A 22,006-nucleotide genomic window follows, 5' to 3' on the forward strand; every position below is an offset into this window, starting at 1 on the left:
TCCGACTGGTTTTTGAATGTTATAATTCTTGACGTCGATTTGTGTCCATTTATTCTTTGACGTAGAGACTGTCCGGTTTGACCAATGTACATGGCAGAGGGGCATTGCTGGCACATGATGGCATATATCACATTAGTAGATGTGCAGGTGAACGAGCCTCTGATAGTGTGGCTGATGTGATTAGGCCCTAAGATGGTGTCCCCTGAATAGATATGTGGACACAGTTGGCAACGGGCTTTGTTGCAAGGATAGGTTCCTGGGTTAGTGGTTCTGTTGTGTGGTGTGTGGTTGCTGGTGAGTATTTGCTTCAGGTTGGGGGGCTGTCTGTAAGCAAGGACTGGCCTGTCTCCCAAGATCTGTGAGACTGATGGGTCGTCCTTCAGGATAGCTTGTAGATCCTTGATGATGCGTTGGAGAGGTTTTAGTTGGGGGCTGAAGGTGATGGCTAGTGGCATTCTGTTATTTTCTTTGTTGGGCCTGTCCTGTAGTAGGTGACTTCTGGGAACTCTTCGGGCTCTGTCAATCTGTTTCTTCACTTCAGCAGGTGGGTATTGTAGTTGTAAGAACGCTTGATAGAGATCTTGTAGGTGTTTGTCTCTGTCTTTGGGGTTGGAGCAAATACGGTTGTATCATAGAGCTTGGCTGTAGACAGTGGATCGTGTGGTGTGGTCTGGATGAAAGCTGAAGGCATGTAGGTAGGAATAGCGGTCAGTAGGTTTCCGGTATAGGGTGGTGTTTATGTGACCATCGCTTATTAGCATCGTAGTGTCCAGGAAGTGGATCTCTTGTGTGGACTGGTCCAGGTTGAGGTTGATGGTGGGATGGAAATTGTTGAAATCATGGTGGAATTCCTCAAGGGCTTCTTTTCCATGGGTCCAGATGATGAAGATGTCATCAATGTAGCACAAGTAGAGTAGGGGCATTAGGGGACGAGAGCTGAGGAAGTGTTGTTCTAAGTCAGTCATAAAAATATTGGCATACTGTGGGACCATGCGGGTACCCATAGCAGTGCTGCTGATTTGAAGGTATACATTGTCCCCAAATGTGAAATAGTTATGGGTGAGGACAAAGTCAGAAAGTTCAGCTACCAGGTTTGCTGTGACATTATCGGGGATAGTGTTCTTGACGGCTTGTAGTCCATCTTTGTGTGGAATGTTGGTGTAGAGGGCTTCTACATCCACAGTGGCCAGGATGGTGTTTTCAGGAAGATCACCGATGGATTGTAGTTTCCTCAGGAAGTCAGTGGTGTCTCGAAGATAGCTAGAAGTGCTGATAGCGTAGGGCCTGAGGAAGGAGTCTACATAGCCAGACAATCCTGCTGTCAGGGTGCCAATGCCTGAGATGATGGGGCATCCAGGATTTCCAGGTTTATGGATCTTGGGTAGCAGATAGAATACCCCAGGTCGGGGTTCCAGGGGTGTGTCTGTGCGGATTTCTTCTTGTGCTTTTTCAGGGAGTTTCTTGAGCAAATGGTGTAGTTTCTTTTGGTAACCCTCAGTGGGATCAGAGGGTAATGGCTTGTAGAAAGTGGTGTTGGACAGCTGCTGAGCAGCCTCTTGTTCATATTTCGACCTATTCATGATGACGACAGCACCTGCTTTGTCAGCCTTTTTGATTATGATGTCAGAGTTGTTTCTGAGGCTGTGGATGGCATTGTGTTCTGCACGGCTGAGGTTATGGGGCAAGTGATGCTGCTTTTCCACAATTTCAGCCCATGCACGTCGGCGGAAGCACTCTATGTAGAAGTCCAGTCTGCTGTTTCGACCTTCAGGAGGAGTCCACCCAGAATCCTTCTCTTTGTAGTCTTGGTAGGAAGGTCTCTGTGGGTCAGCAAGGGAGCAAGTCCCAAAATGGGATTTGCAGCGTGCTGCCACTGAAGGCCGCTGGTGGGAATTCCTGAGCCATCAGTGTAATATCACTCACCACTGACTGAACTTGGCTTTGCCTCAGTGTGTGTCAGTGTAATTGTCAAAAATGCCAGCCTGAACACCGAGCAGCACTAATTCCGAAACTGTGGTTTGCTTTTGTTTTACAAGCAATCAGCCCTGAGCGCACCCTCCTTGTCAGCATGTCCCTGGAAGGCACATCATCCTTGCTGTGCACAGATCCACTTTCCTCCCTGTGGGACAATGCAGCGCTAGGCTGGGTAGATCCAGGGCTGGATCGATTTGGGATTTAATAATTTGGGTTATGGAAGTGCCTCGAGGGTCCCAGTACCAACCCAGTACCAGGACCCCCTACTGCATTGGGCACCACATAGATGCTGAGATTGAAGTGGGGAAGGGGAAATTGCACTGAGTGCTGCAGAAACCCCTGGTGAGATCGGGCCCACATTGTGCCAGGCACCGTACAAACACTGAGATGGGGGAGGAGGGCATTGCAGATTGTTGTGTGGGCTCCAGCACAGATTGGGGTCCCGTTGTGCTGGGTGCTGCACAGACACAGAGTGAGACAGTCCCTGCCCCAAAGAGCTTGCAAAGGTTTGTGCATGTGAATATTGTTACTTGTGTGCATCGCTGGGTTTGGTGGGAAAGCCCACTGGGGATACTGCTTGCACATCATAGTGAGTGTGTTAGATTCAGTGTGAAGAGCCCATTAGGGATGTGTTGGGTTAAGCAAGAAGGCCCCCTTGGGGATGCTGCTGGCGAGTAGTTGGGGATGTGCTGGGATTGGTGGGAAGGCCCCATTGGGGATGCTGCTCATGTGTCATCAAGGCCATGTTGGGATCAGTGGAAAGGCCCTGTTTGGGACATGGTAGGTTGAGTGGGAAGAGCCCCACCACGGAGGTGGCAGGCTGGGCAGAAATGGCCCATTGAGGATGCTGCTCACACATGAGGCAGTTGCAGTGAGTTTGTCAGGATGGTTTCCTTTGGGGACGCTGCTCATGTACATACGTCTTTTCCAGGTTGGACCTTATCTTAGGGGAACTCATAGGAATTAGGACGAGGCACCAGCCTGAGGATCTCCATGCCCTGTGTAGCCTGCTGGCCCATCGCAGGCTTCCCGTAGCGTCCAGGTACTGCACGTGTCCCAGGTGGCTAGTGAGCTGCCGGCTGCATCCAGGTCCCTGGCCTGTAAGTGAAATCCTGGCCCCTAGTCTACATGGGATGTCGCTTCTCTGCCCTGCACTCACTTTCCCCTCAAGCTGATATATTGTGGCTTTTCTCTGTCTTTGCTGCTGTTTCCCCACTAGTTCCTGTTTCAGAGTTTACCCCGAAGAGAACGTGGAGTGATAACCTGCTCCTCTCCCTTCCCCCCACTCCAGGCTTGGTCCTTTGTTGACAGGTTTAAACCGTGGGAGAGGAAATGTTCATGCCGACATGGTCACAATGTGACCATCTCACTGTTCTCTGGGGGAAAATGTGAGGCACACAGGCAGGGAGTTAACTATAGAACAGTCAGCTAGTTGTGGCTGGCGTGGTCAGCTAGTTAGCTCATGCATGCTAGCAAGAGCCATTTACATCAGTTTTCAGGATGCTTCCAGGTGCAAATATCGCTTGTGAACGGTTTAGCGATAGTGTGCTGGAGCATGTTTGAGTCTTTGCTGGCTTCACTTGTCACTTTCTGCCACCGTCCTGCCCACTAGGGAAGGTACAAAGCTGTCAGGAGCCTGCTGTCTGTGCCTGCAGATGCACGAGCTCAGGGGCTGTTGGTCCCCATTCCACACTCCAGGGTGGTGGGCCTGGATCATGTGGTTAATGTTACCAAGGTGGGGAAGAGTGTGCCCAAACTCCTCCCTGTCTCATCAGCTTGGCCCCCCAGCTGGCTGCGCTGCCACCCTCCTATGAAGTCACAAACTGGTCACCCAGAGGGACTGTCAAAAGCTCAGGGGAGAATGTTATATGGACCCCTCCCCCTGCCCCCAACCTGTCTCAGTGTTCTGTGCCCCATGGACCCTGCTTCCCACCTGATGCTCATCTCTGGATCCTGTGCCTTGCGGACCTCACTTCCACCCTACCCACTTCTGGGTCCTGTACCCTACAGACCCCACTCACCCCACCGTGTCTCACAGCCCATGGACCCCTGTCTGCCCCACAGACCCGGCCGTTGGCTCCAGCATGCACTGCTCAGCCAGGCTGCCCATGGTTTATTTTCACATTTTTAATGAATCTGTTAAAACTTCAATTAAAAACCTGAAACAAACCATAAAGTTCCTGCTGTTACCTACCAAAACGGCTGCTGTCCTGATGGGCTCCTCCCCCTGGGGCCGTCTGTGGTTTTGAGTCTCAAGGCACTCCTGTCAGTAATGCACTTTGACATGTGCAGCACATACTGATGTACTGCTGAAACCTCTCTGGAGCGGACAGTGGTTTCCTCTTTTTGCAGAGCACCGCAGGCGCCTAGGAGACACGATAGATAATATGGCTTGGGGACTGGCAGTGCCTGATGCGGCCCATAAGATGGTGCTAAAGTAGCCCGGAAAAGGAGGCCTGTCTCTGATCCCTGCCTGCCATAATGGGGTTAACACTGGGGCTAATCCTGGCTCTTGTTGACTCTCTTCAGGAGCAATTTGGGAATTGAGGAATATCTGGCCAGAGTTTGTGCTGGTTCCTGAGCAGGGGAAGAACTGGGGAGACAAGCTGCAGCTCAGGGTCACTGCTCTCTCTATGACCGGTTTCAGAGTAACAGCCATGTTAGTCTGTATTCGCAAAAAGAAAAGGAGTACTTGTGGCACCTTAGAGACTAACCAATTTATTTGAGCATAAGCTTTCGTGAGCTACAGCTGACTTCATCGGATGCATACTGTGGAAAGTGTAGAAGATCTTTTTATATACATACAAAGAATGAAAAAATACCTCCTCCCACCCCACTCTCCTGCTGGTAATAGCTTATCTAAAGTGATCACTCTCCTTACAATGTGTATGATAATCAAGTTGGGCCATTTCCAGCACAAATCCAGGTTTTCTCACCCCCCCCCCCCGCCTCCCCCCCACACACAAACCCACTCTTCTGCTGGTAATAGCTTATCTAAAGTGACCACTCTCCTTACAATGTGTATGATAATCAAGGTGGGCCATTTCCAGCACAAATCCAGGATTTAACAAGAACGTCTGAAGGGGGGGGAGGTAGGAAAAAACAAGGGGAAATAGGTTACCTTGCATAATGACTTGGCCACTCCCAGTCTCTATTCAAGCCTAAGTTAATTGTATCCAATTTGCAAATGAATTCCAATTCAACAGTTTCTCGCTGGAGTCTGGATTTGAAGTTTTTTTGTTGTAATATAGCAACTTTCATGTCTGTAATCGCGTGACCAGAGAGATTGAAGTGTTCTCCGACTGGTTTATGAATGTTATAATTCTTGACATCTGATTTGTGTCCATTTATTCTTTTATGTAGAGACTGTCCAGTTTGACCAATGTACATGGCAGAGGGGCATTGCTGGCACATGATGGCATAGATCACATTGGTGGATGTGCAGGTGAACGAGCCTCTGATGGTGTGGCTGATGTGATTAGGCCCTGTGATGGTGTCTCCTGAATAGATATGTGGGCACAGTTGGCAACGGGCTTTGTTGCAAGGATAGGTTCCTGGGTTAGTGGTTCTGTTGTGTGGTATGTGGTTGCTGGTGAGTATTTGCTTCAGGTTGGGGGGCTGTCTGTAGGCAAGGACTGGCCTGTCTCCCAAGATTTGTGAGAGTGTTGGGTCATCCTTCAGGATAGGTTGTAGATCCTTAATAATGCGTTGGAGGGGTTTTAGTTGGGGGCTTGGGAGACAGGCCAGTCCTTGCCTACAGACAGCCCCCCAACCTGAAGCAAATACTCACCAGCAACCACAAACCACACAACAGAACCACTAACCCAGGAACCTATCCTTGCAACAAAGCCCGTTGCCAACTGTGCCAACTGTGCCCACATATCTATTCAGGGGACACCATCACATGTGATCTATGTGATCATGTGCCAGCAATGCCCCTCTGCCATGTACATTGGTCAAACTGGACAGTCTCTACATAAAAGAATAAATGGACACAAATCAGATGTCAAGAATTATAACATTCATAAACCAGTTGGAGAACACTTCAATCTCTCTGGTCACGCGATTACAGACATGAAAGTTGCTATATTACAACAAAAAAACTTCAAATCCAGACTCCAGCGAGAAACTGTTGAATTGGAATTCATTTGCAAATTGGATACAATTAACTTAGGCTTGAATAGAGACTGGGAGTGGCCAAGTCATTATGCAAGGTAACCTATTTCCCCTTGTTTTTTCCTACCTCCCCCCCTCTTCAGACGTTCTTGTTAAATCCTGGATTTGTGCTGGAAATGGCCCACCTTGATTATCATACACATTGTAAGGAGAGTGGTCACTTTAGATAAGCTATTACCAGCAGAAGAGTGGGTTTGTGTGTGGGGGGGGAGGCAGGGGGGTGTGTGTGTGTGTGAGAGAAAACCTGGATTTGTGCTGGAAATGGCCCAACTTGATTATCATACACATTGTAAGGAGAGTGATCACTTTAGATAAGCTATTACCAGCAGGAGAGTGGGGTGGGAGGAGGTATTTTTTCATGCTTTGTGTGTATATAAAAAGATCTTCTACACTTTCCACAGTATGCATCCGATGAAGTGAGCTGTAGCTCATGAAAGCTTATGCTCAAATAAATTGGTTAGTCTCTAAGGTGCCACAAGTACTCCTTTTCTTTTTGCTCTCTCTATGACTTTCTTGTCTAAAGTTGCCCCCCATTGATACCACAGCTCAGCATTGTTCCTGATAACACTGCTGGGAATGTGGGTTGAGACAGCTCCAGGGGGCTGCCAGTGTTTTAGCCACTCTGTCACCTGGCCTTACCCGGTACGGGAGGGAGGTCTGCCAGCCAAAGTAAAGGTGCAAGCTCTTGTTTCTATTCCAGCAGCACACAGAGGTGTAACCCCTAAATGGGAAACAGGATAACTCACTCTTTCCTGCCTGAAAGCACCTGTAGACCATTGCTCCTTACATTGCTCAGCCAAGTTGGTTGGTAAATGTGTTTTAGAAAACAAACAATCTCTGTCTCAGGTGAGAATGGTTATTAATTTTTATTAGGAATAAAATGCACAAGAAAATATAAACCTCTGTGAAAGTGCAACATAAGAGTCATACGAAATAACCTTTTCAAGCAGGAGCAAATGCTATAAAGCGCTAGACTATAAAGTGATTGCCCCTGGTAGGAGAGGGGACTCCTGCTGGGCTTTGGGTGGCTGCGGAGTTTCTTATGCTGCTTCACCCCACTGATCTCCTTACATTGCTAATGTGTCTGTGTTCATGCTATTGCAGCATCATTTTCTCCTGGAGTGTTCCCGCATCCCTGAGAGATGCAGAGTCCCTGACACTTGCCATTCCTGGATCCTTTCCTCACAGCTGGAGAAGATTGCACAGAATGGCAGCCCTGAGTCATCTTTATCTGCCCATAGGTATCCTTCCTAAGACTGGGCAAACAGCCAGTGAGCATCATCCCTGTTCACCCCAGGGGCGGGCAGGAGGGAGTCACCAGCAGGGGCTCCTTTGCTCAGCACAGGCTGAAGCCTGTTTGCATTTGTCAATGAAATACAAACACAGTCTGAACTGGGAGCAAAGTCACTGTTGCCTGGGCTAGAAGCCGATGCTTCTACTGCTAGGGGCCTGAGCAGAGTGACCCTGCCTCATGGGACGAGGGACAGAGAAGGGAATGGTGCAGGGTGTTCTCTCAGTACCGCTCAGTTTGGCTAGAGAACACGGACTAGTCTCGCAGCAAAAAGCTTCGCTGAACTGTTAATGCAGGAGAGCAATTGCTGGAAGCGGAGAAGTCTGGGGAGGCTGCGCCAAGACACCTTGATTGAGGGGCTGGAGGGGGGCACAAATGCAGAAAGTGTTATGGCTCCACAGAGCTCACCCTCTCAGACAGGATGGGTCTGAAGCACCAGGGGCTGTCGCCCTACCAAGCAGCATGGGGATTGCCCCTTGCCGTTATTTGGGTGTGTGTGTTGGGGGCAGTGGGAGTTGGGGGAGATGCGTGTGTTTGGGGGAGGTGGGGGGCTGTCAGGAGTGTGTGTGTTTGGGGGAGGTTATGTAGGGCTGGGTGTGTGTTTGGTTGTGAGTATCTCAGCAAGGACTTGAACTGGAAGAGGAAAGTGATTGGCCGGTGGGGCAGGGGCTGTTTTTCTTCTGTGTTTGTACAGTGCCTTGCTTGATGCGGGCCTCGTCCATGGTTAGAACTCCTAGATGCTACAGTCAGAAAAATAATGGGGCTATCATTGTAAGCATAAGGGGTGCAGAGAGCAGGGAGGGTGTTGGAGGAGTGAGCACTGGGCTGAGAGTCAGAGACTCTGATCCAAGCAGAGCCGGCTCTAGGTTTTTTGCTGCCCCAAGCGCAAAAAAAATAAAAATAAAACGGAGTGCCGCCGAAGCAAAAAAAAAAAAAAGGGGGGGGGGAGCAGAGTGCTGCCCCTTGAAAAGTGCTGCCCCAAGCATGAGCTTGGTTTTCTGGTGCCTAGAGCCGGCCCTGGATCCAAGCACTGGTTTTGCGGGAGGTCGGTGAGTCCCTTTGTTGTGTGCAGCCAGTATGTACCGGGGCTGTTACATTGCAGCATTGGCCTGCCCTGCTGCAGGACCTGGCCCCGTCTGACCCAGTCAGACTAATGTCCTCAGTAGGAAACCTCCAGACTCTCTTGTTATGATGGTCTGAAGCCCCTGAAATTGCAGCCTCGCTGCATTGACTGAAACGGCTCAGCACTTGGCACCTGGTAACTGACTTAGGGGAAAGAACGGACCCATGGCCTGCTTGGAAACCACGTGTACAACCTCTGGCACCTGCACCTAGGATCCACAGAGATTCGACGATTGCACCAGCCTGTCAGAAATCTGTTACCGTTTCTTCCCAGCTCATTCTGAGTCTCACAGCTCCTGGACTCCTGCTTGTGGTGAGCTGCACAGGAGGCTGGGTAACCACAGGTGTCTGGCTGTGTCTGGCTATGATTATAGTGATTCCTTGTCTCCCCTTCCCTGCCCCTGGGGGAGCGTTTCACCCCTTGCCACCCTTTTCCCCTTCCTTGCCCCTTGGGGAAGGGCTTCCCCCTTGCAGCCCCGTCTCCCCTTCCTTGCCCCCTTGGGGAGCTGTTTGCCCCTTGCAGCCTCAGCTCCCCCACACCCCTTTGGGGAGGGGTTCGCCCCTTGCAGCCCCATCTCCCCCCTAGAGCCCTGAGTAGGAGGCCTCAGTGGTCTCCGACCAGGTGGAATCCTTGCGCTGGCTCGGTGTCTGTATGTGTCTGTGCAGGAACTCGCGGCTCACACAGCCCACGCGGCCCAGCAGCTCCAAGAACTTGTTGCGGAACTTGATGCCAAGAAAGGCGTAGAGCAGGGGGTTGAGGCAGCAGTGGAAGTAGCCTAGGCTGGCAGTGACAGACATGGTGATGTCCAGGCTGGCCTCCCTGCCACAGTCCCGCCCCACCACCTGCAGGTCAATCAGCGTGTTTGCCAGCAGGGCCAGGTGGTAGGGTGTCCAGCACAAAAAGAAAACGACCACCACCGTCAGGATGACCCGCATGGCCTTGTGCTTGTGGAAGCCCTGGGAGTGCATCAGAGTGTGGATAATGCAGGTGTAGCAGTACAGCATGGCTGCCAGAGGCAGGAAGAAGCCCAACATGTGGTAGCAGATGCGCAGGGCCGTTTTCCAGTACAGGGAGGTGTTGATGGAGAAGTTGTGGGAGCACAAAGTGGTGTTGAGGCGATAGTCCTTCTTGACTTCCAGGTACAGGAAATCCGGCATGGTCAAGAGGATGCAGACGCCCCAGACCACCAGGCAGCTGGCCACCATCAGATGAGACTTGTTCCTCTTGTACATGTGCACGGCGTGGACGATGGAGAGGTACCGGTCGAAGCTGATGCACACCAGGAAGAAGATGCTGGAGTAGAAATTGATCTTGAAGATGGAGCCGACCAGCTTGCAGGTGCCCGTGCTGAAGACCCAGCCGTGCACAGCCTGCACTGCCCAGAAGGGGAGTGTCACCACCAGCAGTACGTCGGCGAGTGCCAGGTTGAGGATGAACATGTCGGTCCCAGCCAGGGGCCTCTTGCACTGCAGTAGCACAGCCATCACCATGCAGTTCCCGCATAGCCCCAGCGGGAACAGCAGGCTGTAGAGGACTGGCAGGAAGACCCTGTCAAAGGCTTGGATACTCTTGGAGGTGCAGGGTGGGACAGAGCAGCAGGTGTCACTCTCGTTGTAGTAGTCAGGGTAGAAGCTGGTGTTCTCCATCAGGTAGGAGACATCATCTCCACTGAAGATAATCTAGACAGCAAAGGGGACATGTGAAAATCAAAGGGTTATTCTCACTCTGCACCCTTGGTTACTCTGTTACTGGGTGGGGGTGTCTTGGGCTGCCTACAGCAGCTTTCTTCTCTGCAGCTGGTATGCGAGGGGTAGGATCCTTTAGGGCTGCAGCCTTTGGGATACTCAGCTTATTCCCTGGGCACACTGGGAAAAAGTGAAATCTGCAGTGCTCCTGGTGTACAAGTACCACTTAACATTATCTGTGCAATGACGTCCAATTGATCAGACAGTGGACTGGGAGCAGGACTCCTGGGTTCTATTTCCAGTCTGCCATTGACTTCCTGCTGGACCTTGGGCAAATCAAATCCCCCTCTGTCAGCTTCTGCTTCCCCTACTGCCCTTTCCCTGCCTTGCTGTGAAGCTTGTAAGTTCTTTGGGGCAGCAACCATCTCACTCGGTGCAGTGCCTGGTTGCCCCCATCTCTGTCAGGGCCTCTTGCTGCTACCATAACATTACCCCTGTCAGTGTAAGAATCCCACTTGCAGTGTTAGGGGAATGAACTATTCACAGAGAGATGTTTGCATTCAGTCTCAGGTGTGTGCCCAGTAAGGTGTTCAAATTACATGCTGGATGTAATGACACAAAGCATGTTGTGTAATAGCCCACTTTGGATGGGCTATTACCAGCAGGAGAGTGAGTTTGTGTGTGTGTGTGGGTGGGGGGGGGCGGAGGGTGAGAAAACCTGGATTTGTGCTGGAAATGGCCCAACTTGATGATCACTTTAGATAAGCTATTACCAGCAGGAGAGTGGGGTGGGAGGAGGTATTGTTTCATGGTCTCTGTGTATATAATGTCTTCTGCAGTTTCCACAGTATGCATCCGATGAAGTGAGCTGTAGCTCACGAAAGCTCATGCTCAAATAAATTGGTTAGTCTCTAAGGTGCCACAAGTACTCCTTTTCTTTCTGCGAATACAGACTAACACGGCTGTTACTCTGAAACATGTTGTTATTGTGTTTATTATTTTTCCAGGGCCACAGAGCCTGCAGGGGGTGGGGAGGCCAGCAATGTAATTCTAATTGTGTGACTAGTGTGGAAGGGGGTAAGAATTGCTTGGGTGGGGGTTGGGGAAAGGGTTACAGGGAGAGAGGGTTATGGGGCTGTAAACTCAGGGGCCAGTCCTGCTCTCAGTGGGAGTTTGGCCAGTGGTGTCGCTGTGAGTTGGATGGGTTCCTTGAGACAGGGTAAAGTGTTTTTCTGATGGAACGGTTGCTGTCAAAAATGCAGTTTCATTAAAATCTAAAGGTGTCGCAGGAACCTGTTGATTTCCATGAATTATTTTTGACAGGAAAAAGTCTAAATATTTTGTTTTGATTCTTGTATTAAAATATTACATAGGCGTATAATATTTAATATGTTAATATCATACAAACCATGCTGACGGTCCCAAATGGATTTTTTCATAAATTTTTGTTTAATAAGAAATGGTGACATTTCAGCTTTTGGTTCAGATTCAGAAAGTCAGACGGTTCTGCAAAATGGAAATTCCGGTTGCAAAGGTGATGGAAAACCAGCCCCTGGGGAGCATCTAAATGCTGCCCACTTTAAGTTGGTTGCATTATGCGCATGCATGCACGCACATGCGTGCCCCAGGGGCAGTGGAGGGCATAATCTGTGCTGTTGCCTTGTGTTTGTCTAAACGAGGTGGTATTTTCTTTTCTATAGACACAAAGAGATGTTAGCACCCAGCATTCCCAGTGAGAGCAGGACAGAATTCTCTCCCATTGCCTCATCTCCAGTTGAGATCTGGGGAGAGTTCCCATCCCTGCCCCTGTGAGAGCCAGGCAGTTCTTACCCCACTAGCTGCTCTCTTGCCCCGCTGGGAACTGCTGCGTGCAGAGCACTTTGGAAAATCTGACCCCAGATGTTTGTTTTTCTCTCAGCTGGTGAGGTTGGGCAGTCGCTACTCTGGCACATGGTGTGAAAACCAGCACCTTGAGCTCTTCCCCAGGATTAGTCAAGTCTGCATTGACTTTGATGGCTCAGATCCCAGTGATTTAACTTCTCAGAATGACACTTCCTCTTAAAGCCGAGTCACTGAGGGAAGCGATTATTAATGATGGGACCAGGTCTTGGATGGACTCTGTAGCCAAGCTCTCCTCCTTCAGGGTGCTGTTTGTCACTGACCTTTGCATCCCAGAACTCTAGCTCCATTCCCCTCTAAATCACCCCATGTCAGTAACACGGAGCCCTGAATGGTTTCAGAGTAACAGCCGTGTTCGTCTGTATTCGCAAAAAGAAAAGGAGGACTTGTGGCACCTTAGAGACTAACCAATTTATTTGAGCATGAGCTTTCGTGAGCTACAGCTCACTTCATGTTCTGTGTGTATATAAATCTCCTCCCTGTATTTTCCACTTTATGCATCCGATGAAGTGAGCTGTAGCTCACGAAAGCTTATGCTCAAATAAATGGGTTAGTCTCTAAGGTGCCACAAGTACTCCTTTTCTTTTTGGAGCCCTGAATGCTTCCCCCCCTGCACATTTGGTTTCAGTGGGAGAGGCAATGTCCTTATTCGCCACACACTTCAACAAATTCCCTCTTTAACTGCAGGTTTCAGAGTAGCAGCCGTGTTAGTCTGTATTCGCAAAAAGAAAAGGAGGACTTGTGGCACCTTAGAGACTAACCGATTTATTTGAGCATGAGCTTTCCTGAGCTACAGCTCACTTCGTCGGATGCATTCCATGGACAATACAGTGGGGAGATTTATATACATAGAGAACATGAGGTGTTACCATACACACTGTAAGGAGAGTGATCACTTAAGATGAGCTGTTTCAGAGTAACAGCCGTTTTCGTCTGTATTCGCAAAAAGAAAAGGAGGACTTGTGGCACCTTAGAGACTAACCAATTTATTAGAGCATAAGCTTTCGTGAGCTACAGCTCACTTCATCGGATGAGCTATTATCTTTAACTGCAGGACCCCCAAGCCTCCAGGCACCCTGCAGAACATCCCTGGGCTGGATTAACTATTATTGTCTTGACACAGCCTGATACCTGACCCAAATCAGCAGATCTCTTTACTGCCCCCCACCCCCATAGAGATGCTGCTCAGTCCTGCTCCCCCCGCCATGGTTTGAGTTCAGTCCTAGCTGTCTCTCCTTTCTGATGAGTGTGCAGGGTCACCCCAAAGCCCGGGTGCTGTGTTTATAACTCCAGAGAGTTTCTCTTGGCTCATAATGAGCCCAGGTTACAGCCCGTGTCTCTTACGCAGTGTCCCCGAGTGTGCAAAGCATTCCCTGGGAGAATGAGCTGGAAGCAGACGGTGAGGGAATACCCTGCTTGGCGGGAATGCTGGTGCTGCCTGAGTTGGGTTGCACAGAGCTGTGTGTCTTTGCAGAAATACCTGCTTTTATTGCTATTAAAGAGCAATGTGCATGTCTGGGTATAATAGTCTGACGCCAATTCGCCACGGGGACACGTTGCGGCAGATACCCTGCAAGGTGGAGGCTGCAGGAATGTAAAAGCCCAGGTTGTTCTGCTGGCACTGGGACCGTCATTCATTTGCATGGCTCGTGGTGCCTGCCCAGCAGCTAATGTTTATTATTATGTCAGTGCGATGGGAGAGCCTTCACTTAGCCTTTGCATTCGTGCAGCCGCGGGCATTTCATCCTGCAGGAACTAATGCAAATACAGTGCTCCTGAAAGGTACCGGATTGAGAGCCCTGGGTTCATCTGCAGCCTGGCCGGTGACAGCACAAGCGCCCCTCCCAGCCCTGTCCTCGCATACGTTTGACCCGTAAGATGGGAAAGAGAATGCTGAATCCAAAGCCCTTTTGTCCACGGTGACTCTGTCAAGGAGTGCTGGTATGCTAGCCTGGGGTTTAGTTCCCAGCTCTGCCACACAGCCTCCCTTTGTGCCCTTGGACTTGTCGCTTTTCAAACGCACCTAAGTGCTATCGGAGTCGGATGTCTCACTGACTTTACCAGCAAGGATGTACGTGGCCCCAAGCGCAGTCCTTGCGCTGCCTCGCAGCACAGGGGTGAGCCGAACTGACGCTGTGTCTTGTGCTTGGTTAAGGCACTTTCAGATGTTCCGAACATCTACAATTCAAACTGCCCATAGCTAAAGTGATTTCCTTTCTAGACTGGGGTCATTTTACCTACTGTGGTTGAACTTTAGAGGTTCATCTGCTTTGAGGTACAGAGAATGAGTTAAATTCATTTTTTGAAGGATTGAGAAATTTAATTTCTCATTTCATAATTCAGAAACAGCAAAGGGATTTTCCTCAAACTTTCAAAAAGCAAAACAAAACAAAAAACCACCCCAAATTTGATCTGACAACAAGCATAGAAAATTTCAGCCTGAAAGGAAACTTTCTCACAAGTCAGTGAAAAATGGGGTTAAAATCTTTGCTTTTTCTCCCATTTATGCCTTTCTTTAACTTTAACTTCTCTGTTCAGATATATCAGTAGCTCAAAATTAATGTTTAGAAGAATGAAATGAATTAAGAACATTTTTCTTCTATATATGAATGTTAATATTTCCAACCACGCCAAGGATGCATGGTTTTAAAGGATTTCATTCACTTTTGTAATAACCTTAATTTGGGATATATTCAAAAGTTAATTCCAACACTTAATTGACCCGTCTGTGTAATCAAATCTTGATTAGGTTAGATTAGATTATCTACTCTAGGTGCTTATATTTTGTTATTTATCTGAAGATAAGGATTTTAAATATAAGTTTTCACTTTTGTAATTAGCCTTTTTTGAATGAATCTTACTGATAACTTGACATAACACAACATTTCTGACACAAGTGTCTCCCCTAGTACAAGCCCCTCCAAATTCCTTTCAATTTTAAATTGCCCCCTGTCCCCCTCCCCCCTTTTGTAAATAAAATAAAGACCTTCCCAATGATTTTATCAAATGGAAACTCACCCAGTCAGTCATAGTTGGGGATGTGGCACCTTCCTAGCATAAAGTGCTGGATGTGTCGGGCTCCTGAGAGAACTGAAGTGGTCTTTGATTCTGCGTAGACTTCAAGTATCTGTGGTTTGAAGTTTGAGTGACACAGTCTCTTTTTCTCGGAGTGTCTGGAAGGAAGCAGCATACTCATTCTCAGTGTCTCTGCTGTTCAGTGACAGATGTAGACGAGCTCAGAAGTGACCATCCAGAGAGCTGGGGTTTCTGCCCTGCTCTGTGATGCATACCCTGGCTGAGATGGGCCGCTGCTCCTTGTGCCATAGCATGCCTGGGATAAGAACTGCCAGGGTGGATTGTTAGCATTGCTAAAGTGCTTTCAAGCTCTTGGGTAGTTGGTGCTGGACATAGCATTTGTAGTGCTCGGAAAGATTGCTGGATTGATGGTCAAGAAGCATGGGGGCTTTCTCTCCACCACAGAGGAATAAGATGGACAGCAGCCCATGTAAATTCCAATTGCACTGGCCCAGAGATTCCAAGGGTTGGCCATCCTCAAAAGTAAAATTTACAGACCCAAAGAGTGAGATTCAAGGCCAAAGAGTGAGACTTTCCAGGTGGTGTGTTAGTCATTGCTTAACACAGGGTCTCTCCTCTTTGGTCCTTGGTGACATCCAGTAGTCCAGGTATTTAATCCAACCAGCACTTAATAGTTTGTTTTAAAATGTACACTGCTTAATATTGCATATGCAACACTTAAATGTCCTAATTCAGTCTAAAGTCTAGGGCATGTGAGAATTCTCTATGCAAAGCAAACTAGGACAGCTCCCAACAACACAGCATATATTTGAAAGAAGAAGTCATGTCTGCTATCCGGACAATGAAGGGCCATGAATTTGTCCAGTATGGTTCTAATTTTGAACTGTATTTTGCAGAACCTGCAAACTTTCAATCAAGCAAACTCATATTTTTTTTGACTGTCAAGTATTCAGACACACACAAAAAAAGCCCTCATATCTATCATGAGCATATAGAATGCGGGCCTGTAATCTCCATGGGTACCACAGAACAAAAGCTTGGGAAGCGGCTTTCCAAGCTCTAAGCCCCATGGGTGAGGCCCTGGATATATTGTTGTCTATTTCAGCACCTGAGTAAAAATATTTTAAAACTTTATATGTTTTCTCAAAATGAGTGAGAGAAGCTTAGGAATGTGTATGAGAGTGAGATAGCGTGCTAATGAGGGAGACTCACCCAAAATGTGAGACTTGACATGTCTGCTGGCCCCCAGAAGTGTCCCTTCCTAGTCTAGAAACCCACCCATATACAAGTGTATATATATGCCAAGATTCCAATCTTAAGTTTCAAAAAGTAATAGAAGCTTCTTTGATAAGCAAGCTTTATATGTCTTTTAGGGTTAACCGGGCCAAGCCCTAAGGATCTTTTGCTTATGCTTAGTAATTCTTGCCCCTCAGAGTCCAAGCACCATAAAAGGTATAGTTTCTCCTTGTTTAGGGTTTTTTGTTCCTTCCCCCCAATTCTGCTTCAAGTTGCAAATTCAACAGTTGGGAGGAATTCAGTTGCGCATCTCCTCTCATGGGGCCCAGGGGAAAGAGAGCAGTTGACAAAGTCTTTTGTCCTCTGATGTTCCACAATTGTTTGTTTGTTGATGGGATTTCTTTAGTTGAGCAGGAGATAACACCTACTGTGGCTGTGACCGGATCCCCGGGGTACAACCTGGAACTGTTGGACTACTGTGCTCACTTACCTCTCCAGCCTGGTTTGTCTCACACAATGCTATGCCAGTGATAAGCAGATTACCTCCAGGTGCTGTAATCACTCAGCCAACAGCATGTGGAGCCCCACACCCAGCTAAATTGCATGAATGCTCCCTGAGCCACTCATTAGTCATGCAGAGAGAGGCACCAGCAAATCCCCCCAGTCTCCAGCCTCGCACCCCAGAAATATACTGTCTTACACTGCTCAAGACTTCCTTGGACAGTGCAAGCTCATTCATTAGTTCACCACTCTGACAAAAGAATAGTGGACGTAAAACAGTCCTTGTTAACCTCAGCTGAGATTCCCCAAGCACTTCAACAAAAACACACTCTTTTAGGTAAAATATAAAACAGATTTATTAACTACAGAAAGATGGATTTGAAGCAATTATATATAGCAGGCATAGAGTTCAGAGTTGGTTACATAAGAAATAAGAAGAAACTCGCAGCCTAAGATGTTACAGGCAACTCACAGATCTCAATACTTAGGGCACATCTACATGTGCAAAGTTACAGCGCCGGCAGTTGCAGCACCGCTCAGAGAGCACCGAAGAAAAACTGCTGTTGTGTGTTCACACTGACAGCTGCCTGTGCAATAGCGTGTTCAGACTTGTGGCACTTGCGGAGCCATTGGGAGCACTGCACTCTGGGCAGATATCCCACAGAGCACCTCTTTCTCTTTTGCCGCTAAGACTCGTGGGAAGGCGGAAGGGGTCGCGCGGCATCCTGGGTCCTGTCCAAGTGCCCCGTGATGCATTGCTTCGCATCCCAGCAATCCCTGTGCTTCCTTCCACATGCATCCGATGAAGTGAGCTGTAGCTCACGAAAGCTCATGCTCAAATAAATTGGTTAGTCTCTAAGGTGCCACAAGTACTCCTTTTCTTTTTGCGGATACAGACTAACAGGGCTGTTACTCTGAAACCTTCCACATTTGGTGCCATCTTTCAACGGTTTGTGTACTGCGCGCCCTGCCCTGCCTCTTTCTGGCTGCAGGAACGGATCCCAAGCTGTTGACCAGAATGCTGCTCGCACTGACCAACACGTCACGAGTGGCAGTGGAGTTATTCCTTAAACTACAAAGACAAGAGGAGTGAGACATTGATCTCACCATGCATACTAGCTACAACACGAGAATGCTTGTGGCATTCACAGAGGTGCTGACCACAGTGGAGTGCCACTTTTGGGCTCAGGAAACAAGCACCGAATGGTGGGATCACATCGTGGTGCACGTCTGGGATGATGAGCAGTGGCTGCAGAACTTTCACTTGAGGAAAGCCACATTCATGGGACTGTGTGATGAGCTCGCCCCAGCCCTGCAGCGCAAGGACACGAGAATGAGAGCTGCCCTGTAGCTGGAGAAGCGTGTGCTGATTGCATTCTGGAAGCTGGCTACTCCAGACTGCTACCAATCGGTCATTAACCAGTTCGGAGTGGGAAGGTCGACTGTTGGAGTCGTGTTGATGGAAGGGTACAGGGCCATTAATAGAATCCTGTTCCAAAAGACCATGACTCTGGGCAACATGCGTGAGATTTTGGATGGCTTTGCACAAATGGGTTTCCCTAACTGCAGAGGGGCGATAGATGGCACGCACATTCCAATTCTGGCACCAGATCACCTAGCCACCGTGTACATTAAACGCAAGGGGTATTTCTCAATGGTTTTCCAGGTGCTTGTGGATCACCCTGGGCATTTCACAGACATTAATGTAGGCTGGTCCAGAAAGGTGCATGATGCATGCATCTTTCGGAACACTGGCCTGTTCAAGAAGCTGCAAATAGGGACTTTCTTCCTGGACCAGAAGATCACTGTAAGGGAAGTCGAAATGCCCACTGTGATCCTGGGAGACCCCGCCTACCCCTTAATGCCATGGCTCATGAAGCCATACACGGGGCAACTTGACAGCAGCAAGGAGTGGTTCAACAACAGGCTGAGCAAGTGCGGAATGACTGTGGAGTGTGCATTTGGCCGTTTAAAAGCCCGCTGGTGATGCCTCTATGGGAAGCTGGACAAGGCCGATGACAATATTCCTATGCATATAGCCGCATGCTGTATGCTCCATAACATTTGTTAAGGGAAGGGTGAAAGCTTCACTCAGGGCTGGACTGCAGATGCTCAGTGCCTGGAGGCTGAGTTTGAACAGCCAAAGTCCAGGGCTATTAGAGGGTCACAGCACAGGGCCATAAGGATCAGGGATGCTTTGAGGCAGCAATTTGAAGCTGAAAGCCACTAATATTTGTTGCTATGCTCGGGATTGCAGTGCTTGTCATGCTAGGAGGTGATTGGTGCACATGATGCAAGAAGGGGCCTTAACATAATTGTATGTTGCTTTGCAGTGCTCTTTTTGCTTTCACTTAATAGAATAAAGATTGATTTCAAACGAACACAATTCTTTTATTGAAAGACAACAACCAGAGGAGAGAGTCAAACGAAAAAAATCATCAGTGGGATGGGGGATGGGGGAATGGAAGGTCTCAGGAGGAGGAGGGGTCCCAGGACAGCTATAGATTTGTGTATGTCCAGGGATTATACCCAACCTTCTCCCTTGGAGTACAATGCAGCGAGTGCTATACTTCAGCAGGGCCAAACTGCAGATGGATGGATGCTGAGTGCAGTGGGTAGTGGGAGTCCACACTGCTGGACTGTGAGGAGGGAGGAATGGAATGCTGCAGGTAGAGAGTAGAGCCAGGAGGTTGATAAGAGTGTGTTGGCATTGTGTGTGTGTGTGGGGGGGGCACATCGGAAAGAGTTTTGTGACAGTGGCTGCAGGGGAGGGTGGGTGCAGAGCTTCTTGGTTTGAAGAGCTAGTATTGCCCGGAGCGTGTCTGCTTGGCACTCCATAACCGTTAAGAGCCGCTCCACGGTTTCTTTCTGGTGTGCCGTGTTCTCCTTTTGTTCCCTCTTCTCGCTGTCCCCCCACTCCTTCAATTCCTTTTTCTCAGTGGTGGAGTGCATCATAACCTCATGCATAAAGTCCTCCTTAGTTCTTCTTGGACGCTTCCTAATTCTTCGCAACCGTTCTGCCGCCGATAACAAAGAGGGAGGTTGTGCTCCCAAGGTCATCTCTGTGAAGTTTAAATGCAACATTTTACAGAAGCAGTATTGTTTGCAACACAGACAACACTGTTTCAGTGCTTTAAAACACAGCCAGTACTCACACACCTGTCACTAACTGGCTGACCTCAGGAAACCACACATAAACCACAAGACCCCCCAAATGGTGAGTGGCCACGGGGGCAGGGTAAATCACTGTTCCCGGACCCTGCTGTACACTGGGCACATGGCTCTTGGGCACTTGGGAAGAGCAAGCACTGTAAGGTGGGCCTGATAATCATTCCTGTCCCCACACTTTCCACAGGAGGTGATCATTATGGAAGATATCTCGCTGCTGACGGTGAGCAGGGAATCAAGGGAGGGTCTTCTCCAAGCCTGCAGCTTCCGCCCTGGCCCCTATGCGGCTAGCCTGTGTGCAGCAATGGTCCTCGCCCCGCTCCACGACATCACAGTGGCGTGGGAAAGTTACCGTTAATGGGTCAAGAAACAAAGCCCCGCTGAGGAACCTGCGGCAGCAGATTGCCCAGTATCTCCATGAAAGTTTCCTGGAGATCTCTGAGGGAGATTCCCATGAAGTGAGGGAGTGTATCAATATCCTGTTCCACTGCTCAAACTAGGCATGAGGTGGGAGACAAGCCTGCTTTCTGCAACCCTCCTGCCCCCAACAACTCTCTTCAGCAATTCCCAAAATCAGATCCACTTACCATGGGCCTCCTCTCCTGTTTGCGCTTCGCCAAGATCCAACTGCTGTGGTTGGCTAGGCTCCTCCGGGGTAGAAAAGAGCTCCTGACCGCATGCATCTCTGGCCTCTGAATCATCCTCTTTCTCTGGTTTCCCCTCCCCCTCTTCATCCAAGATTGCCTCCTCCTGGCTTGGTCCACTCTCGACTGGCATGTGTGCCAACGAAGTATCCACAGGGACCTTTACAGTGGAGGTGGGGTCACCACCAAGTATCTCATCCAGCTCTTTGTAGAACCAGCAGCTCATGGGTGCAGCACTGGAGTGGCGGTTTGCCTCCCGCACCTTGTGGTAGGTGTTCCGCAGCTCCTTCAGTTTGATCCTGCACTGCAGTGTGTTCCGGTCATAGCCCTTTTCTATCATGCATATAGAAATCTGTCCATAGCTATCATAATTCCGATGGCTGGGACTGGACAGCCTCCTCTCCCCAAATGCCGATGAGATCCAGCAGCTTGGCGTTGCTCCAATGCCTGGTGCATGGATCAGGCATGGCCACCTGGAAAGATGCACTGAGACCACTGCACACATCACCAAGCAAACAGGAAGGGGATTTTCAAATTTGCAAAGGAATGTCCGAGGTGGGGCTGACAGTTGGTCACCTTAGGGCAGGGCAGTAGAGTTCAAACCGATGACCAGAGAGGTGAGAACAAGTATTGTGGGACGCCTCCTGGAGGCCAATCGCAGCACTGTAATCACCACGGTGTCTACACTGGCACCACAGCACTGTAGCGCCGGTGCAGAAAGCTCTACGCCTCTCAGCGAGGTGGTATTTTAAGGCACTGCATCTGTGGAGTTTCTGCGCAGTAAGTGGCTTGGCAGTGTGTACACCTCGGGAGTTACAGTGCTGAAAGCTGCTTTACTGCGCAGAAACTTGCCAGTGTAGACAGGGCCTTAGGCTGAACTGCCTTCCAGCCTGGGACCAATCTCTCTAGTTCAAAGTCTTTGTCTTCCAGACAATCTTCCAAGTGTTGAGATGGGGGGGAGAGAGGGGCCAAGTGATGATGTCACTGTTCCTCTTTTATTCTTTCTTCCAGCTTCTAGAAAGATCCTTGTTGTGACGTGGGGGGTCAGGCAGTCCCCATTGTGTACATGTCCTCTCTAAGGAGCCCGTGGGAGAATGGATTCTTCATAATGGGCCATCAGTACCTGTCTGGCCAGTGATGGTTGCCCCTTTGTCGCTCCTGAAAGGCCAGCTGTGGGCATTGCTCAACCTCACAACGTATTTGAGCCACCAATGTGAGGGGGTGTAAAAAGGCTAATGCAGTCCTATGATGCATCAGGTGAGGTATTTCCAGT

The 22,006-nt window shown here is 49.1% G+C and overlaps 1 protein-coding gene and 1 long non-coding RNA gene across 3 annotated transcripts in view; one reads left to right on the top strand and one right to left on the bottom strand.

Moving 5' to 3' along the window:
• The window catches only part of LOC311512780, a 72,373-nt gene that overhangs the window by 47,852 nt on the left and 2,515 nt on the right, over positions 1 to 22,006 (top strand). The window contains exon 3 of one of the 2 annotated variants that reach the window (XR_014709562.1): positions 2,906 to 3,054. The exons of the other annotated variant lie outside the window; for it this stretch is intronic. This is a non-coding gene — a long non-coding RNA (uncharacterized lncRNA). Of the gene's footprint in view, positions 1 to 2,905; positions 3,055 to 22,006 lie in introns of those variants that run through there. 2 annotated transcript variants of the gene reach the window in all.
• Positions 9,146 to 10,733, bottom strand: LOC311512291 (C-X-C chemokine receptor type 3-like; the record flags this gene model as incomplete). Its single annotated transcript, XM_084613431.1, has 2 exons — positions 9,146 to 10,243; positions 10,680 to 10,733. 2 exons carry the CDS (start codon positions 10,731 to 10,733, stop codon positions 9,146 to 9,148), a joined length of 1,152 nt encoding a protein of 383 aa, XP_084469557.1.

Source organism: Lepidochelys olivacea (assembly GCF_965140295.1).
Source record: "Lepidochelys olivacea isolate rLepOli2 genome assembly, chromosome: 24".
NCBI classification, from domain to species: Eukaryota; Metazoa; Chordata; order Testudines; family Cheloniidae; genus Lepidochelys; species Lepidochelys olivacea.